At 40.6% G+C, this 17,673-nt stretch overlaps 1 protein-coding gene across 2 annotated transcripts; it reads left to right on the forward strand.

Annotated features, from left to right (window-relative positions):
• Positions 1-2,861: 2,861 nt before the first annotated feature.
• mat2ab (methionine adenosyltransferase 2Ab) lies at positions 2,862-9,236 on the forward strand. Of its 2 annotated transcripts, XM_080531256.1 has the most exons (9): positions 2,862-3,065; positions 4,053-4,130; positions 4,334-4,456; positions 4,567-4,679; positions 4,808-4,951; positions 5,144-5,362; positions 5,499-5,681; positions 6,340-6,473; positions 7,194-9,236. In XM_080531256.1, the coding sequence occupies exons 1-9, from the start codon at positions 2,972-2,974 to the stop codon at positions 7,294-7,296; spliced, it is 1,191 nt and encodes a 396-aa protein (XP_080387382.1). In that variant the 5' UTR covers positions 2,862-2,971; the 3' UTR covers positions 7,297-9,236. The 2 variants fall into 2 exon arrangements, with proteins under 2 accessions (XP_080387382.1, XP_080387383.1); XM_080531257.1 differs by having other exon boundaries at positions 6,340-9,236.
• The last annotated feature ends 8,437 nt before the right edge of the window (positions 9,237-17,673 follow it).

The following is a 17,673-nucleotide window of genomic DNA, read 5'->3' on the forward strand; positions in this document are numbered from 1 at the left end:
TTCGATGTTATTGTTATTGCAGAGTACAAGTACCAGACAATCACTATTTGCACTTCTGGTTAGATGCTAAAGATTTAATTGTCTGGTACTTATAATAATTGCAATAACAATAAAGTTGAATCTAATCTAATCTAATCTAATCTAATTCCATGTGTCTGATATTATGTCTGAACAACAAACAAGGTCCAGATGACCTCTTCTGTGTGAGTAACCTTATATGAGAGGTAAATACATAAATTGATCTCACAGGTTGCTACAGCTCAGTGGGTGATATAATTAATAGAAAGGTCACGGTGTATAATTAATAGAAGATTTACTGCAGAGGTTAAATACTGCTTTTGTCCAAATGGAGCCCCTTCAAATGTATTTCAATAGGTGTCTTAGATAATGACCTATTCTCATTATTCCATGAGTGCTAAAAATCAGCACACCTCAAACCTTTCCATAGCTCAGTGATTAGTAAAGTTCTTGACTTTAATCCAATAAATGCGAGTCAGCAAAATTCAGTCTGTGTGGTGAATGTTTGCTTTCATGGGGACATAACCTCAATTATTGCTTACAACTACAATGCAATGTTTCTAAGAATATGCCAGAATAACAATGAAGAGGAACAGTGGGTACTAACATTAAAACGGATATATTTGGGACGTTAACATTATAATAAATAAATAACTTTATGTTTAGTTGTTTGTATGACATTCGGTATGAGACATTGCCTCAATTACACTTTCTGGTTGCCTGACTATGATCCTAAAATAACTTGTATGAGACAGTGTTACCACATTCTACTTATGTCTGTGCAATGTTTGGGTTTAATATTGTCTCACAGTTATATTGTCTTATATTGTCTCTTTGTGGTTGTTCTAAGCCAGCGAATCAACATCTATTTACATACCTTTACACAATGTTTTGATTTCAACATTGCTGGACCATACCATTTTCCATCATGATGGATATACAACGATACTCCCAAAAAGCAATGTTTATGCAACGTCAGTTTAAAACAAATTCCCCTGAGGATATGTCTACTATGTTCTATTTTCCATCTCTCTCAGAGGTCTGGAGTTGTCATAGATTAGATGAATAGGAAATTACCAAACTCCCCTCCCATCTGAGTGTTATCTGTCTGTACTGATAAACGGACCAGTGACTTTAGGCTCAATAAAGTGCCATTAAACCTTCCAAAAAAACATGAATTGAGGTATAGCAGACCTAAAACAGGCATCCAAAATCTGATTTACAGCCATTGCAATGATTACAGACATATGCCCAAAAGCAACAACCTGATGAATCTGAAATTAGGTTTATGACAAAGTAAAAGCTATACAACTGAGAAAAGAGCCTTGGCTCTGCATATTATTTCTTACATAACTGAATTATGTTTTTTACAAAAAGCCCCTATTTCACCCTTCCCCTCAGGCAAGATTGATCAACCCAACCTCTTTGTTTTATAACTTAATCAAAAGTCCTGGCTTTCAGCATTGGCTACCTTTTTCGGGGACAGAAAATAAGTATGTAGAGTCAGGAACTGATTTGCTGTGGCTTTAACTGTGGAACAGCACTGTTTGGTTTATTTGAAAACAGTAAGTTCACTGCTGAGTGACATTCAGAGAGGACTGTAGGACCACAAGCCCCAATGTACATTCAAAAGGTTTTATGACCAAATGTGATATTATTAGACTACCATGTCTGGTGTGAGGGATTATAATGAACACAGAATCAATGAGAGTGAAGACACTGGCCATTCTTAATGTTATGTCTTACTATAAATACATGTAGGCTATGCTATATATCTATACTTTAGACAGGTACTTGCTGTAAGTCGCTTTGGATAAAGTCGCCTGCTAAATGTCAAAAATAAATAAATAAAACGCTACACTAAAGTGCACATCCAAAAATAAAAAGGTTGAGTGAATTTCTAGATGTACACAACATCTTTCCTGGTGACTGACATGGATATCAGCAGAAAGTAAAGGCAGAATATCTCTAATAATTAGATAGATAGATAGATAGATAGACTTTATTTGTCATTGTTACAGTACAGGTACCAAACAACGAAATTTAGGAGGGGAGGCTCCCCTGGTGTTTAAGAAAGGAAAAAGAAACACATTTTGGAAAAAGCATAGATGCATAAAATCACAAGAAGATAAAGAGCTGGTTTACATCAATAGAGGCTATGTACACAATCCACTGTACTATACTGCACAGATAGTCAACTAGGGTTGTCATATTGCACAAGAAAGTATTTTTTCACATTTTTTTTAAAGTGTCACAGTTTGCAGGCTTGAAAATGTACATGTTTGTGCCTCAGCACTAGCTGCCATTACAATCCGTCCGGACTTGTCCTGGGCCCAGAACTTAGGCCTTTTCTGTGTTCAGGGCCTTGACGGCCCTGTGGTAGAAGCACCTGCCTAGGCTGTGGTGGAAACCCCTGTGCACCAATTTTTCCTTCCATTTATTGATTTGAAAGAGTACACAAAACCACCATTCATATACTTGGTTATTAGTTGGTTTGTTTTGCCTATTAATTTTCCTTGGTGGCCTCTAATTTACTTTACCTCTCAAGTTGTTTTTTATTGCTTTTTTTATGCTTTTGTATTTAGAATAAGGGCATAACAAAAGCGTTTTCTACTTATCACACATAAAGCACCGTGTAGTTGCGTCGTGGAAGGTCAATAACTGATGTAATGTCTGGTTTGTAAACCTCCCAGCACACCTTGTCACTTCTGAATGCACCTGGTCAATGTGTCCCCCCCCCTGCGTTTAACATGGTATCGCCCACCGCCCGGGACAGTGACGTCTGAGCATTAGTGAATAAATACTGGAGCGCTAGAAAGGCACATTTGCGAATGCATGGAACGAGCTGAGGAGGAGTAAAACGAGCACACAGACAAGAAAATAATCAATAAAAGCTGCGTCGTTTAGCGATAATCGTTCTCTTTTTCATCTTGTCAAGTAAATCAGAGTAACGATGATGAACGGACAAATGAACGGCTTCCACAACTCGCTTATTGAGGAGGACTGCTTCTTGTTCACCTCGGAGTCGGTCGGAGAAGGGCATCCTGGTAAGACATCGCAGCTAACAGGCTATTACATCACTGGTTTCAGCGAGCAAACATGGTCGCCTACGTTTTGGCCGTTTGTTGTTCGCTAGGGATAAACTATACGTTTTATTTTTTCTAAACGTAGCATGCCATTGTTGTCGCTGATTGACAGTGTTGCATAAGGTTAGCTACCTGCGCAAACCACGCGCTAGGATGGATCTGGCTCGAGCCGCATGTGCGGGCCAAATGTACTTATTCAGTGCTAGTAGTCTTATCATTTTGCCGATGATGATTAATTGTTAGCTCATGACATGTACTGGACCCTAAACACATTTCAGTGACCGAGACTCGTTACGGTAGCTAGCTACAAATGTTATTGAGTCGCTAGAGACATGCCTGTTTTGTGTTTTCGCGTCATCTTGCTTGGCGCAGTTCTCTGGCCCCTGCAGTCTTAAGATGCGGACCAGTTTGCGCGCGCGGCTCTCTGGGATTAACTAGGCCACAGCACACGTCCAGAGTTCTATGCAAGGCCCCGTGACGCCACAGCTAAAATATGTATGAGTTGCTCGCTGTTAGATAGTCATTTTAGCCCGGTCATCCAACTACACAATGTTTGCAGCAGGTTCTTAATATAAACCCGTGGAAATGGCGGCGCTTCTTGCCCTTCTTGTACGCCGGAAACTAGCTACGTCTGGATGGGCTTGCTGCGACTGAGCCCCGCCTACCATGGCCATACAATACCCTTGACATGTGGTCGGCCGGTCTGCAGTTTGTAAATGACTGCTTGGCCCTGCAATACTGATCATAAAGGGCCGTCTGGACAATGTGAGCGAGTTTTACATTGTCCTAAAGAAGGCGTTTGATCCGTCTAAAGAAGTGAATGTGCCTCTTCCAGCCGTCTCTTAACTGACTTGTCTGTCAATGCGGTTGTGGCATGATGCAACCGCTGAACTCATTCTCCTACTTTGTGTAGATCTGCAGACTTATGGTACTTGTTTTATCTTCTAGATAAGATTTGCGACCAGATCAGTGATGCAGTGCTTGACGCCCATCTTAAACAGGATCCTGATGCCAAAGTTGCTTGTGGTAAGAAAAAAATCAACAGTCTGATGCAACCTCTTCCTACTATTACGTCAGCTATCACATGATGATTTAAAGCACCCAGTTGAACTCCCATTTACCTTGCATGGATCAATACCTGCTTTTCTCAGATTGTCTTTATTGATTGGAATGATTTGGCCTCTGAAGAGATAAAGTTGCATTCCTCGCTCTTGACCCCCTCTTTACAGAAACTGTTGCCAAGACAGGGATGATCCTGCTGGCAGGTGAGGTGACTTCACGTGCTACAGTGGACTATCAGAAGATTGTCCGTGACACCATCCGTCATATTGGTTATGATGACTCTTCCAAAGGTGTGTCTCCTTGTCCTTTTTCTCTTTCCTAAATTAACTCTCACACACACAGTACAAGCCTACTCTAAAAAATGTCCATCACATTGTAATTGTCCTTTTTTCTTTTTCAGGATTTGATTATAAGACCTGCAACGTGCTTGTGGCTCTGGAACAGCAATCTCCTGACATCGCCCAGGGTGTTCACATTGACCGTAATGAGGAGGACATAGGGGCAGGGGACCAGGTCAGTGGTTGATGTGCAAACAAAGGCAACGGGTCATCTTTGTATTGATGTTAGTTGTACATTTACCAGACTGAAATGACACTGGCATGTTTGGCAGAGCTAACAGTAAGCCTTTTTCCCATCCCCAGGGCCTAATGTTTGGCTATGCCACAGATGAGACAGAGGAGTGCATGCCCCTCACTATCGTTCTTGCCCACAAGCTCAATGCCAAGATGGCTGAACTGCGTCGCAATGGCACCCTGCCCTGGCTCCGGCCAGACTCCAAGACCCAGGTAAGCTGCCTTATAGAAACTATAGCGGTTTAGTTGATGTCTTTCAGCAAACGTTGAAATGTTTGAAATGTAAAACTAGGTGCAATATGACATGACATATTCAATATCACCAACCTCTCCAATTCTAGCATTTCTCAAACTAGTTGTTATGCGTGGCTGCTGTTTTACACCTCGGCTTTCTTTTCTGTTTAGGTGACTGTGCAGTACCGTCAGGACCGTGGTGCCATGCTGCCAGTACGTGTGCACACCGTTGTTGTGTCTGTGCAGCACGATGAGCACATCTGCCTGGATGAGATGCGTGACGCGCTGAAGGAGAAGATTGTCAAGGCAGTGGTGCCCTGCATTTACCTGGATGATGACACAATCTACCACATGCAGCCTAGTGGGCGGTTTGTCATCGGCGGTCCCCAGGTAAGACTGCAGGGCTGAGGCTTTTCAGTTAGCTGTAGTTGTCAGTTAAAGGGATAGTTTGACTAAAAACAGGGGGGGGGGGAAATCTGTATTTTCAGATCCAAACCAGTAATGACCATTTGTCCTGTTTCTGCAGGGTGATGCTGGCCTTACTGGCCGTAAGATCATTGTTGACACTTATGGAGGCTGGGGTGCCCATGGTGGAGGAGCCTTTTCTGGGAAGGACTACACAAAAGTGGACCGCTCTGCTGCCTACGCTGCACGCTGGGTGGCCAAGTCTCTGGTGAAGGCTGAGCTGTGCAAGAGGGTTCTGGTCCAGGTGAGGGGAGGAACTCTTAAGGCCGATTTAAAGTTCTGAGTCGAATTTACGTGTGTAGCTTACGTAGACTACGTAAGGGGTCTCGCACTTTACACTTCTGCGTAGGCTGCGCTGCAATTACACCGTCACATCGCTAGGTGGCAGTGTGTTTTCTATGCCCCTGTGCTGTGCCTCTTCCGGTTAGGAACTCAACGGAGCTCAAAGCGGCATAATAGCGATCTTTTTGTTATGCTTGTTGTAAATAAAAGTTCTATGATGCATTGAAATGACATTAAACTAAGATAATACGATGGTTATCATAATTTTTCAAATCTTTATTAATGAGTAATTACAGAAAAAGTAAATTACATTTCTGTCATGGCTTCCGCATTTTGGCCGACGAGAGAGTCGGAATCATGTGCTACCAAGCGGACCAATCACAGAGCTTATGGTTGCGTAGAAACTGACGCGTTCTTACATTTTTGGAGATGTGCACGTCAACCCTCCGTAGACAACGCAAGGCCACGCGGGACTACGCAAGGCTACGGCGTCGATTTTACGCAGAAGTTTAAATCGGCCTTTATAACACCCCACTTGAGCAGAGGGCTGTGACAATCAAACCAAAAATCTGCTGTATGTTTATATGCTTATGTCATGTCTGTGTGCCTACTTGTATTAGGTGGCCTATGCCATTGGAGTGGCCCACCCCCTCTCCATCTCAATCTTCCACTACGGGACATCCCAGAAGAGTGAGAGGGAGCTGCTAGACATTGTGAAGAAGAACTTTGACCTCCGACCTGGGGTCATTGTCAGGTAAAGTATAGCCCTCTGAGGCTATGTGTCTCACCCAATCAGTCACTTCTGGTTCTCACTTGTTACTCATGCTTCCTCTATGTACTTGCTGTTCTAGACAGTTTTAATCCTTAATTGTGTCATGCTGTATGTTTTAACTGGATAGCACTGTAACTATTGCACTGTAACTATTGCAACGCCTCTGCTGCTTTGTTTGGCTTTTCAAATTCAATCAGGGCTAGTGATCCGTTTGCCAGTCCTTATATTCTATCCCCCCCTATCTGTCTTGCTTCAAATGTCATTGAAGTACAATATGTAGAGCTAAAGGTTCAACCCAGAGAACTTCAGTTAGAGGCTCAAGTTAATTTTATTGGATGGCATATTAAATACCCAGCATGAGTGAAGGGTTTCCTGCTCACGTCAACTAGAGTGCATAGGGTTCTCAGAGCTTTTAAAAGTTCAGGGCCATTTATAAATGGGATCAGTGTGCTTTCCATCTCCAAGTTGCAGTCCCCTCACTGCTCAAGGATGAATTTGTTTGCAGGGTAAGTGTCGAAGCTTCACCCCTCCCCCCTCTCTCTCTACTAGCTGGCCAATTGAACCTTTCTGATTATGGTTTTCTTTTATGGCTCTCGACACTCCCTATTGGCTGATTGAGCATTATGGCTGTGTGAGTATTGATGCGTGCATCAGAGGTCACTTCCTGTGGTGGACGCTAAATGAGTTGATTATGTATTCCAGGGAGCTGGAGCTGAAGAAGCCCATGTATCAGAGGACCGCTGCCTACGGCCACTTTGGCCGTGACTCCTTCTCATGGGAGCAGCCCAAAAAGCTCAAATACTAAACCTGTTAAGCTTTTCCCCCCAGGCCTGTTGGTGTATACTACAGAGAAGCCTACACGGTCCCAGGGGGTGAAAGGCCCTTAAATCCTTCCCTCATAATAGCAAAATTAAACCCCTACCTACCATGTCCTCCTCACCTGAAAATGTCCCATCTCCCCCCTTTTCTGCTTTCTCTCCTTAGGCACCTGTACTGTCTTCGACTGTTTAGAAGTATTTTCTGTACTCCTCTAACATTCTCACAATAATTAAGATACATTTTATGTTGAGAGAATAGTAGGGGAGGATCCTAGAACATTGGAATGTGCAGCCTGTGCTTTATCATGTTACCATTTTGTCATGAGGTCCCAAAGTATCCTCGTCTTCCACTAATGCCCCACACATAACTCTAAACCCGTACCCAGCCTCACTGAGACACTTGTAAGGAGTACCCCAGTCTTGGCTTTCCTTATACTTGATCGGCATTGGAACCTTTTTCTTCCTTCTAGTCTTGTTACCAAGGCCACACATAATACCTACACGAGTTTACTGGTGCTACTGAAGTAAGGGACATTTTGGGCATCTGTATGGCATTAGCTGGCAGGCCATTCCCAGTGGAAGAATATTATGTTTGGGATACAGTATTGTCTGGTCACGTCACCCCCCCCTCTATATACTTCCCTTTTAGATGTTTCCTCCCATTAGTCTGGTACTGTGAATCCTCACCCCTAATCCTTTCTCCCCCTTATTTTATTCCCCTTATCTTTGTGGAGGATGTACGAATGGCACGATTAAGGGTTAATGGTTTTTTGCTGTTTTTCAAAAGAAATGCTATGCATTGCAGGCTGAGGAACGAGCCAAATCTTGATTTTTCAAGTCAAGTTCTTGAAGATGCGCAGTTAAGTGTCAGACACCCCTACACAGACCAGTTAAGTGTCAGACACCCCTACACAGACCAGTTAAGTGTCAGATCCCCCTACACAGACCCGCGCTGTTTTCTGACGTCATACAGAAAAGTCAGAAGCTGCTATGTCACTGCTACGGTCTTTAGGGGGATTGGTTACACTTGATAGTTTGAGAAGAACGCATTGGATAGACTTTTATTAACATTGAAATGTCAATTTTAAAACACTCCTTCAAAAGGGAGTTTCATTTCTTGTTTTTTTACTTACTTATTAAAAGGGTTTTAAGACTAAGGTACTCCTTGGGTATTGATGGCAGGTGTAGCTACAGAGAAACCTGGTCCCCGTCCTTATCCTGAAGGAGTACTTTTTTCGCCACAATGAAGAGCTCTTACTACTGGCTAACAATCAAAAACAAACCTTGAGACTATTTATGTTCTCTGAAACTCAGTGTGGATACAGAGAAGCTGAGGTTTTCAAAGGCAGCTTTAAAAGAAACGACAAGGTTTTGTTTTTAAATCATGTTTTTTTATTTGGCCGAATGCCATAAGTTACATTTTCAGTGTGTCTCTTGTGGTTCCAAAGTGTCCTACAGAAAAGCTTTGGTTTGCCTCCACAGGGAACTATCACTGGTTAATGTGATGAGTATTTTACAATTTTGGACAGCAGGTTTTTGAGTGAGATTGTATTGACCATACACATCTGGTACTGTTCTCTCCCCTCCCTTATCATGAAGCGATGGCAAAGTTTGGCTGGTGTTGTACAGAGAAACCAGCCTTGTTTACATGCCATCGCTTACTAGTCTGGATAGGGTCTCCCTTTTGAGCTTTGGTTGTGTCTCCTTTTACCGCTCAAAAGGTTAGTCAGCTGGCTACAGTGAGTGTAAAGAGTGCCTTTTCTATTTCCTCTACCCAACCCCTGTACTGAAACCATTTCCCTGTCCTGGTCTTTATCAACATGCGTCCAACATTCTGAAGAAACCAGTAGCTTGTGTATGCTTCATTGTCTTCAGAGGTTGGATACTAATCCTTCATGTCAAAGATCTGAAATAAACATGGCTACTTTCCTCCTTGAATCCTTGGTGTCTCATTAATTGTCGGTTTCCTTAGTATAAGAGATGCAGCACTGTGTTATTTTATCTAGGACTATCATATGAAAGTGCAATTCCAAGTAATGGAGTGGTGCCCACTATTTGATCACTGGGAAGAACTGTTGTGAGGTCCTCTGCCTCAGTTGGTAGAGCATCCTACTAGCAATGTTTATGTTGTGGGTTTGTTTCCCACTGGGACCATATATACTGAAATGAGTGCACTCCCTGCAATGGAAGTCGCTTTGGATACAAATGTCAGCTACATGGCATATATGGATCTATAAGCTGGAAGCACACATACAGACCATGGGCATTGTAGTGTGCAAATAACAAAAATCTGTGTGTGAGTGAAGGTAAACATTTAATTTGGATATACAGTACAGGCCAAAAGTTTGGACACCTTCTCATTCAATGCGTTTCCTTTATTTTCATGACTATTTGGTACATTGTAGATTCTCACTGAAGGCATCAAAACTATGAATGAACACATAGGAATTATGTATTTAACAATAAAGTGTATATATATTTTTTTTATATTACAATATATTTTATTAACAACAAAAAAGCAAAGGGTGGCTACTTTGAGGAGTTATTTCACACTTTTTTGTTAAGTACATCATTCCACATGTGTTAATTCATAGTTTTGATGCCTTCAGTGAGAATCTACAATGTAAATAGTCGTGAAAATAAAGGAAACACATTGAATGAGAAGGTGTGTCCAAACTTTTGGCCTGTACTGTATATTTCAAATTCCCATGAATGTGTTCAGATTCCCTGGAGTACGAAGTAGTAGTTCACTAATTTGCCACAGATTGGGAAATTGGTTCGTTGCAAGATAAATTAACATGGCATCCTAATATTTGAAGGGAGACTTAAAATAAATATACAATAAATTGGTGATATTCAAATACATTACACTAAGCATGTAACCAGACAGGCAAATATTGTACATTCCATAATAGGTTCTCTCTTCAGAACTAGAGGTGGTTTCCCGGACACAGATTAAGCCTAGTCATGGAATAAATCGCAGTATAAATGGTGATTCTCCATTGGAAATGCTTATTTTGCCTTGGGCTATGCTTAATCTAGTTCTATGACATCTGCCCTGAATGTCCTCTGTACTAATCTTTATGAAAATGTGATTGGGCTAATTCAACCAAGCCCCCTGTCCTATATGGTTTACTAATAGATCAAATTAAAGAACAAACAATATCATAGGTATAAAACTGATGATGAATAAAACTTTACCCTTTGACTATGCTCTTATCGGAGGTACACATTATGCCTTATGCTTGGGCCGTATGAATTACTCCACCCACATAGTCTTAGGTGTGTCAAGTTTAACCAATCAGTTCACAGAACAGACACACACCTCCTTGGCCCCAGGAAACGCCCAACATTATTTAGGCGAGAGAGTAAAATAAGGGGAATACACACATCTATGTTTTGTTGTATTGACACCCCATGTATACAAATAAAACATTTAATTCAAAAGAAGAGACCAAAAGACAAGAACAGGGTGCAAATAGTAGCCTAATAAAAATTGCATAAAGCTGAAAACTAGTGTTATTTAGTTTTTGTTTCTTGTTCTGATCAGTTTGACACCTACTGAGGGTCCACTCACCTGGTGTTGCAATTGTACATTTTGTTTCAGATGTACAATTGGATTGGAAGCAAAATAAATTACGTGCGTCCCTTGAGGTCCAAGAACAAACAGTAATTGTGTCCTAAGTCTAAAGAGCTGGCCTAGAAAGGGTCTTTGAGTACAGTCTGTCTCATATTAATTCTTAAGAGGTCTAGTCTTCTTTTGGCCTTGTTCTATTCAAAACTATTTTTCAATAATAAGCGGCTTCATAAAAGTACAAATGGCTCATTCCCTCTTGCAACCCTAATTTACCCTGGTTCAATGCATTCAGACCCTGATTGGCAATAGAAACAGTTTCGCAAGCAGAGCTTTTAGAAGCAGCAGCCAAATCCTGTTCCTTGCTCAGAATTTAAAGCAGTTGCTGTTCTAAATTGCTAATCTTTTGATCTGCCTCATTACCATTTACTTAGCTGGTCACCACTTTGTTATTGTGCGACATTAATCTGGCTGGCTTTCTGAATTCATGAATGTAGTTTGTATGCAATCTGCTTAACCTTGTGTTATTGTGTTGTGTTAGCCAGTTTGACTTGTTTTCTTGGCCTAACAACAATGTAGTGTTGTTGAGCTCAGACACCCAAACAACGGCTGTGAATGTTTATTATGCGATGGTGTTGGTGTAGTCTATGTATTGTTTATCTCTCTTATGTGTTACACAAGGTTGTATATTAGTTACCCAATTAAAATTAGTGTGCCAAAGTTGCCTCCCTAAGCATACTGGTTTCTGGTGGACTTACACCCACTCAGGCGTGGCAGTTGCTTATGGTTATTGGGTGACTCAAATGCCATGTCTGCTTTAGGACAGTTGTCTACCCCTCAGGGAAGTCTCTCAAAGTGTCACTCACCCTTCCCCTTTGTGGTCATAAATATCCAGGGGACACATGACTCCTTAGGACCAGGGTCCACTGGACTTACTTGGTCCTGGAGATATTAGAGGTAAAGGATCAATGTGAGGGAGGCCATTTCCTAGTTTAGAGAAGGTGCCGGTGTTGCACTTTTCTTTATTGACTTGCTTGCAGTGAGGGATGTGAGTGTCACATGCTGCGAAGGAATGCAAGCTCTTGCAGTACGTCAGTCTTGCCCTATAGCATTCTCACTCCTCATTTAGGTACAGTAATGTTCACTATGTATGGTAATCATCGCCGCACCAAACACGTACGTTCTTCTGACCCTATTATTGCTTGGTTTGTTCTCAGTGTTGTCCAAAAAGCACAGGATACACTGCTGAAAATAAGCCCTGAAATATGTATTTTGCTCAGAATTTGGATTTCTGAGAGCTTGGTCATGTCTGTCTCCACTCCACAACTTTTTACTTTAAGATATGCAGATACTAGATTTGGTGGATACTTTCATCCATACAGTCAGTGCATTTATTTCTCATATATATGGTCCCACTAGGAATCAAACCTACAACCTTGGTGTTGCTAGTGCTATGCTCTACCAACTGAGCCATATAGAGCATCTAAAGACCATCACTCTCTTAATATTAACCAGTATTACTGCTCCCCTGAAACACTACAAGAGAAAAGAAACATGTGTTGGCCTTTAATGAATTCCCTTGACAACATAATCTCTGGGACTGTCCAAGTATATGTTATGGATAATATGGGTCATCATTTAAGCACTGCGCCTCAGTAGTACAGTACTACTGTTACACTGTATCAACCCAGAACCATTAATAGCATCCATGCTCAAGTTACTGGTTAGCAGTGCCAAACTGTCTGTCACTAATCGACTACACACACTGCAACAGCTGTCCAGTCACACTACCAAGCAGGCTTACTCAAACCTCTATTTTAACTTGCACACACTGACAGAATACTGAGGTTAAACGGATGTGTACACCCATGCTATGAACTATTTCACTATAAAGGATATTTGACACATAAGTGACAGTCTAATCCATAATGTTTAAATGGACTTTAAGTTGTACAGGATGTTTTGATCACACCTTTTGCCCCAGAGCCTCATTTGAATGAGTGAAGTGTTATAAAACTACACTGTGGGTAATCATTTAGGTAAAGATGTGTATCAGCTTGCTGTATTTATCGCCAAGCACACAGACAAGGTCCAAAGGTGAGGAGGAACTGAAGGACCCTGTACTGCAGTGCAGACACAACAACACACCACTTAATAAGAGAGCAGAAAGGCCAGTACATGTGAGTTACAGGTTTACACAACCCTGGGAATGAGACTAAACCAGATACTCTGGACTGATTTGGAAGGATTTATCAGGTAATGCAAAAAGAATGTGCTATTCGGAATAAGTATTACAGGCCAGTGTCCTGTGCCATTGAATGTTCTCTGAGCTGAATGCACACCACAGAGTCTAATGGACTGTACCACTGGACTTGGAAGGCACTTAGGGGTGATGTCACAGAGAGAAAGGTCATGCTCAGGCTGTTTGGCCATGGTTAGGGATGCGGCACTGGCACTGCGGGGTTTGAGAGTAGTAGAGACACAGCAACATTAGTGGAGATTTTTTGTACATTGTATGTACAGCAAATAAAGATCAATATCATTTATTTAGACTAACGATGCAGTCATTTTACAAGAAGCTCTTTATCTAGGAACAGAGTGGCATAGCTTCTCCTGGCTTGCGGCCATTATCTGAACAGTTTATGTGAAGTGCATATTTATCCAATACCAGATATCCAATCTGGGGCATTAGAATGAACCCGCCAAAATGATATATATTATATGAATATATTATAATACAGTGTAATTATACAGAAGAAGCTACTGTTTGTCAACCAGTTAAACTTACAACAGGACTGGACCTGCAGTATGCTCAGTAAACTCAGTAAAACCAAGAGGAATGATAATCCTACAATAAATATGTTTTCAATAAAAAGTTTTTTTTTTTTAAATGTCTTTCTGCAGATGATACTTCATAACATCCCATGGCTGCATGATGGCATACAAAGTTGAAGAAGAAAACAACTTGGATTTTGCTTATGTAGTCAGTTTGGCATCGGTCAGTATTAGGTATTATTAGGATTATCTATGGCGCACAGAGAAATCCCATTGTTTCAAAACAAACTCCCTCAGCATGGTGACTGGGGCCTGTCTTTGTCAGTTCCAGTAAGGATTGACACTAATCTAATCACAATTTACAACATTATGCAATGTGGTTACATGAACCATTAAAACATAATTATTTGTATAACTTGTTTGAATGCTTTTATGAATGATAAGATAAGGACCTTTTCATTGCACTTTGTATGGTACTATTTCCACTGATATTTACTAAGTAGTTGCCTAATGTTACAACTGTAACCAGGTGGAAGTGGTAAACTCACTCCTTAAATTGAAATACTCCCACCCTGCAACATCGAATTTCTAGCTTTTCAGTTGCATAGCTGGTTACCATTGGGTATTTTGGTGATGGTCACGTGTGTTGGCAATACAAATCGTGAGCTTAGAATTATAAGGTTCTATCTCCGTTTAGGGTAGTTCAGAGATATTGAGCGTCAAAGTTTTTACATTCCATTATGTTTTATGAGATTGAACCTTTGTATTTTATTAATTACTAACTCAAAAAGGTCAACATTTTTAAAAAATAACACCACACAGGCATTAATAAACACCTAATGGATCAGATCATGTAAAAAACTAAATTTGGACAAAAATGGAGATAGAACCTTATAATTCTAACGTCACGAAATGACGCAGGTTCGGTGGTGTCTAAATGGTGCTTTGTGTTATAATTTGTGTACTTTAGTAGAAACAAAGTAATGCATTAAAGTTATTATCATAGGTTTCAGTAGAGAGGACATGTTCCCTCCCGTTCCCTCCACCACTGAGGTCAGGGTTTTCGTGACAGTTAGAGTTGATGTGACGTATTTAGCTAGAAAACTGTTGAAACTATGTTGTGTGAATCACACAAAAGGCGTAGGCCACATTTTCTTGGAAGAGACTTACCACAACCTCTTCCCAAAAGGTAATTTGGTTTTACACTGAGGTGATACTCAACACAACACCTTTCAATTAGTGGGACAGTATTGTTTGTTTAATCATGCAGTCATGTCTTAACATGCTGAGATTGATTCAGCTGCTTAAACAACATACAGTCAAGTGTTTTGCAATAAGCTAATTGGAGAATGACTTGCAGAAATAGTCAAAGGTACAATGTGGTCCTAGGATCAAGCAAGGGGGGGGGGCATAATGACATACCGGTAATGTGCACCCAGAATCTTGTTTTCAGCCAATTATTTTGTTTCAGTTACTGGAATTAAATGCAGACCAGAGACCACACAAATGATCAAAGCAAAGGTGTGAAATATTATCTTTAATGTCCTCTGAATAACATGCTAATATACAACATGTTAATATGCAACATGTATTGAACAAAATCATGCCAGTATTTCCAAATGATGTGGTGCCTGTACAATATGTGGATGGAGAACATATACGGATATATTCCACAAGCGGTTTAACTGTGGTATTATATCTCATTGATAACAATGCAGAAACATAAGCGAAAAAGTCACCACTGATGTAAGCTACATGGAGTTTGCTGTTACTACCACACCTAAAACAACTATAACACTGCTGTTACTGGCAAGTGTGCACCATTTACTGATGAAAAAGACATTAGATCAATCTACTGATGCAGTAAACCACTGTTAAACATTTTGCGTTTGTTCCTTTCTATAAACATGTGAACGACTGTTTCCATCTATTTCCATGCTGTGATTCATGTGAGTCCTGAAAACGAACCTTCTCCCATTCTATTGCACAGGTAGGTTTTGACTCATCGTAGGCAAGAAAATGAGCGTTGTGAATATTATGAGACGAGAAGACTGTCAGCCTCACTCACATGAATCTCTCTAATACTACGGATGGCTCTCTGAATGCTGTTTGCATCTTTCTCTCATGTTAATCAAACCGGCAGATCAAAGCGTGTCAATGTTACAGATTGTAAAAGGCCAGACCTGTTTTTGCTGACAACCCTCAATGTTTCTTGCATAACAGACTATGTGATGGTGTTGTGATCAGCCAATTGGGAAAGATGAAACTGGGGAGAATTGGTGGAGAGGCACAATGAGAGAGGCATGGGAATGTAGGAATGTGTCCGGCCTTCCCCTCTCTCAGCAGCAGTCACATGCCAACTGGGAGTCAGTGAGCAGGGGGTGTGAGTTCAAAGAGGTGTGGCCCTGTTCCACCAATAGCATCACAGAGACTACTCCCCCTTAAAAAGGGTTTGCATAACAGCAGCAGAGGCTTGGCTAGGCATCTGGTCCTGAATGAAGTTAGCATATTTTCCTGCTTCCCTGAAAACAATGAATTAATCTCCCGCCATGGTGGGAATCAGCAGTTTGTCCTCCCAATTTTTCTATTTTTTTGGGGGGTGGTGGGTGGGGGGTTGCACCTATTCCCACAAGAACATGTTGTTTATTTACACTACAGTCCTGGGGAAAAGCTGTCTCTAGTTCTAATCTCACTGTTCATTAAACAGTAGTGTGCCAGAGATTTATTCATTCTATAATCTGGGTAGTGTCTATAGGACTGGATATAGTCTGTGAGCCAATGGAAGAAACTCTGGCCATGTGACTCTTCAGCATTGCAGGATGCTATATTAAAACGACTTTTGTTGCACCTCTTCTGTGTCTCCCTAACATGTGAAACAGTGTACATGGAAATACTACTATAGTTATCCCTGATGGATCTGATTATACATAGTGTCTACTCTGCATTTGTGCAAACTACAATACAATGTCCAAGCATGTCCCTTTTGAAAGATACATGCGATTAGTCAATCATTGTATGAGACAGTGTAAGAGGATCAAGAGGTGGAAAACCCCCCCAAAATGTAAAGGCGTCTATGGAGTAATTGTGTTGAATTACAGTACTATGAAAACTGGTACAGCCTATTTAGTCAGTGCCCAGTTAAGTTGGCAAATGCTGCCATCTGGTGATGGTAGCATTACACTGCACATAACAAGAACAGGGCCCACTGTGCTTGCATAAACATAGTTTATTCATATAATTATGTGTATCTGATTTGTGAATGATTATCTACATTGTTGTGCCCATGGCATGGTTTTTATGTCTTGCCCTTTCAAACCAGAATCTATAAGTTGTCATGCCTTGTTTGAATATCGAAATCTAAGATATCTACCCATTGACTCAAAGAATATTAAAACATAAATAACATTTTAAAAATGCTTGGATTTATGGTATTTTAGTGAGTATATAGCGCCTTTCCACCTTACACATGTGCTCAAAGCAATTTGAGCCTCTTAAATTGAACTGTCTTCCCCATTAAAACTAAAACTAAAATATTTTGTTTACCATGTTGATATACATTTTCAGTCTTTGCATCCAGAGTTCTGTCTATTAATTTGTATGGTCACACATCTCCAACCCAATCTATCAGCTTTATGTGGTGGGGCTGACATTTGGTTGTTTTTAAAACTATGGATTGTGGCTTTAACAGGTTTTCTCCACATTCCTAATACTGGCCAACCTTAACATGACATTTGTTTTAACCTTTATTTAACCAGGAAATCCCTTGAGATTAGAATCTATTTCTTTCTCTACATTAATGTTAAAAACCAATCATTTTGCATCACTGGGCAATGAATTGGTTTTTTATGTTATACAAAAGGAGGAGAAAGAGAATATGGCCACAATAGAGACAAAACGTTGTAGTCAATTGGCAAATATTACAAAGAATAAGGCCAAAGAAAATAGAAAATAACTAATGTCTTTAATATATTTAATACTGAAACAAAATTACAGTATCAAAAATAAATGTCTCAGA

The sequence above is a fragment of the Nansenia antarctica genome, assembly GCF_963989245.1.
Source record: "Nansenia antarctica genome assembly, chromosome: 5".
Classification (NCBI taxonomy): Eukaryota; Metazoa; Chordata; class Actinopteri; order Argentiniformes; family Microstomatidae; genus Nansenia; species Nansenia antarctica.

What these genes read in the sequence shown, in the direction of transcription:
- mat2ab (XM_080531256.1), top strand. Translation starts at nt 2,972, where the DNA reads ATGATGAACGGACAAATGAACGGCTTCCACAACTCGCTTATTGAGGAG. An exon ending in TTATGATGACTCTTCCAAAG is followed by an intron (nt 4,457 to 4,566) that starts GTGTGTCTCCTT and finishes TTTCTTTTTCAG; the next exon opens with GATTTGATTATAAGACCTGC. An exon ending in CGACCTGGGGTCATTGTCAG is followed by an intron (nt 6,474 to 7,193) that starts GTAAAGTATAGC and finishes TATGTATTCCAG; the next exon opens with GGAGCTGGAGCTGAAGAAGC.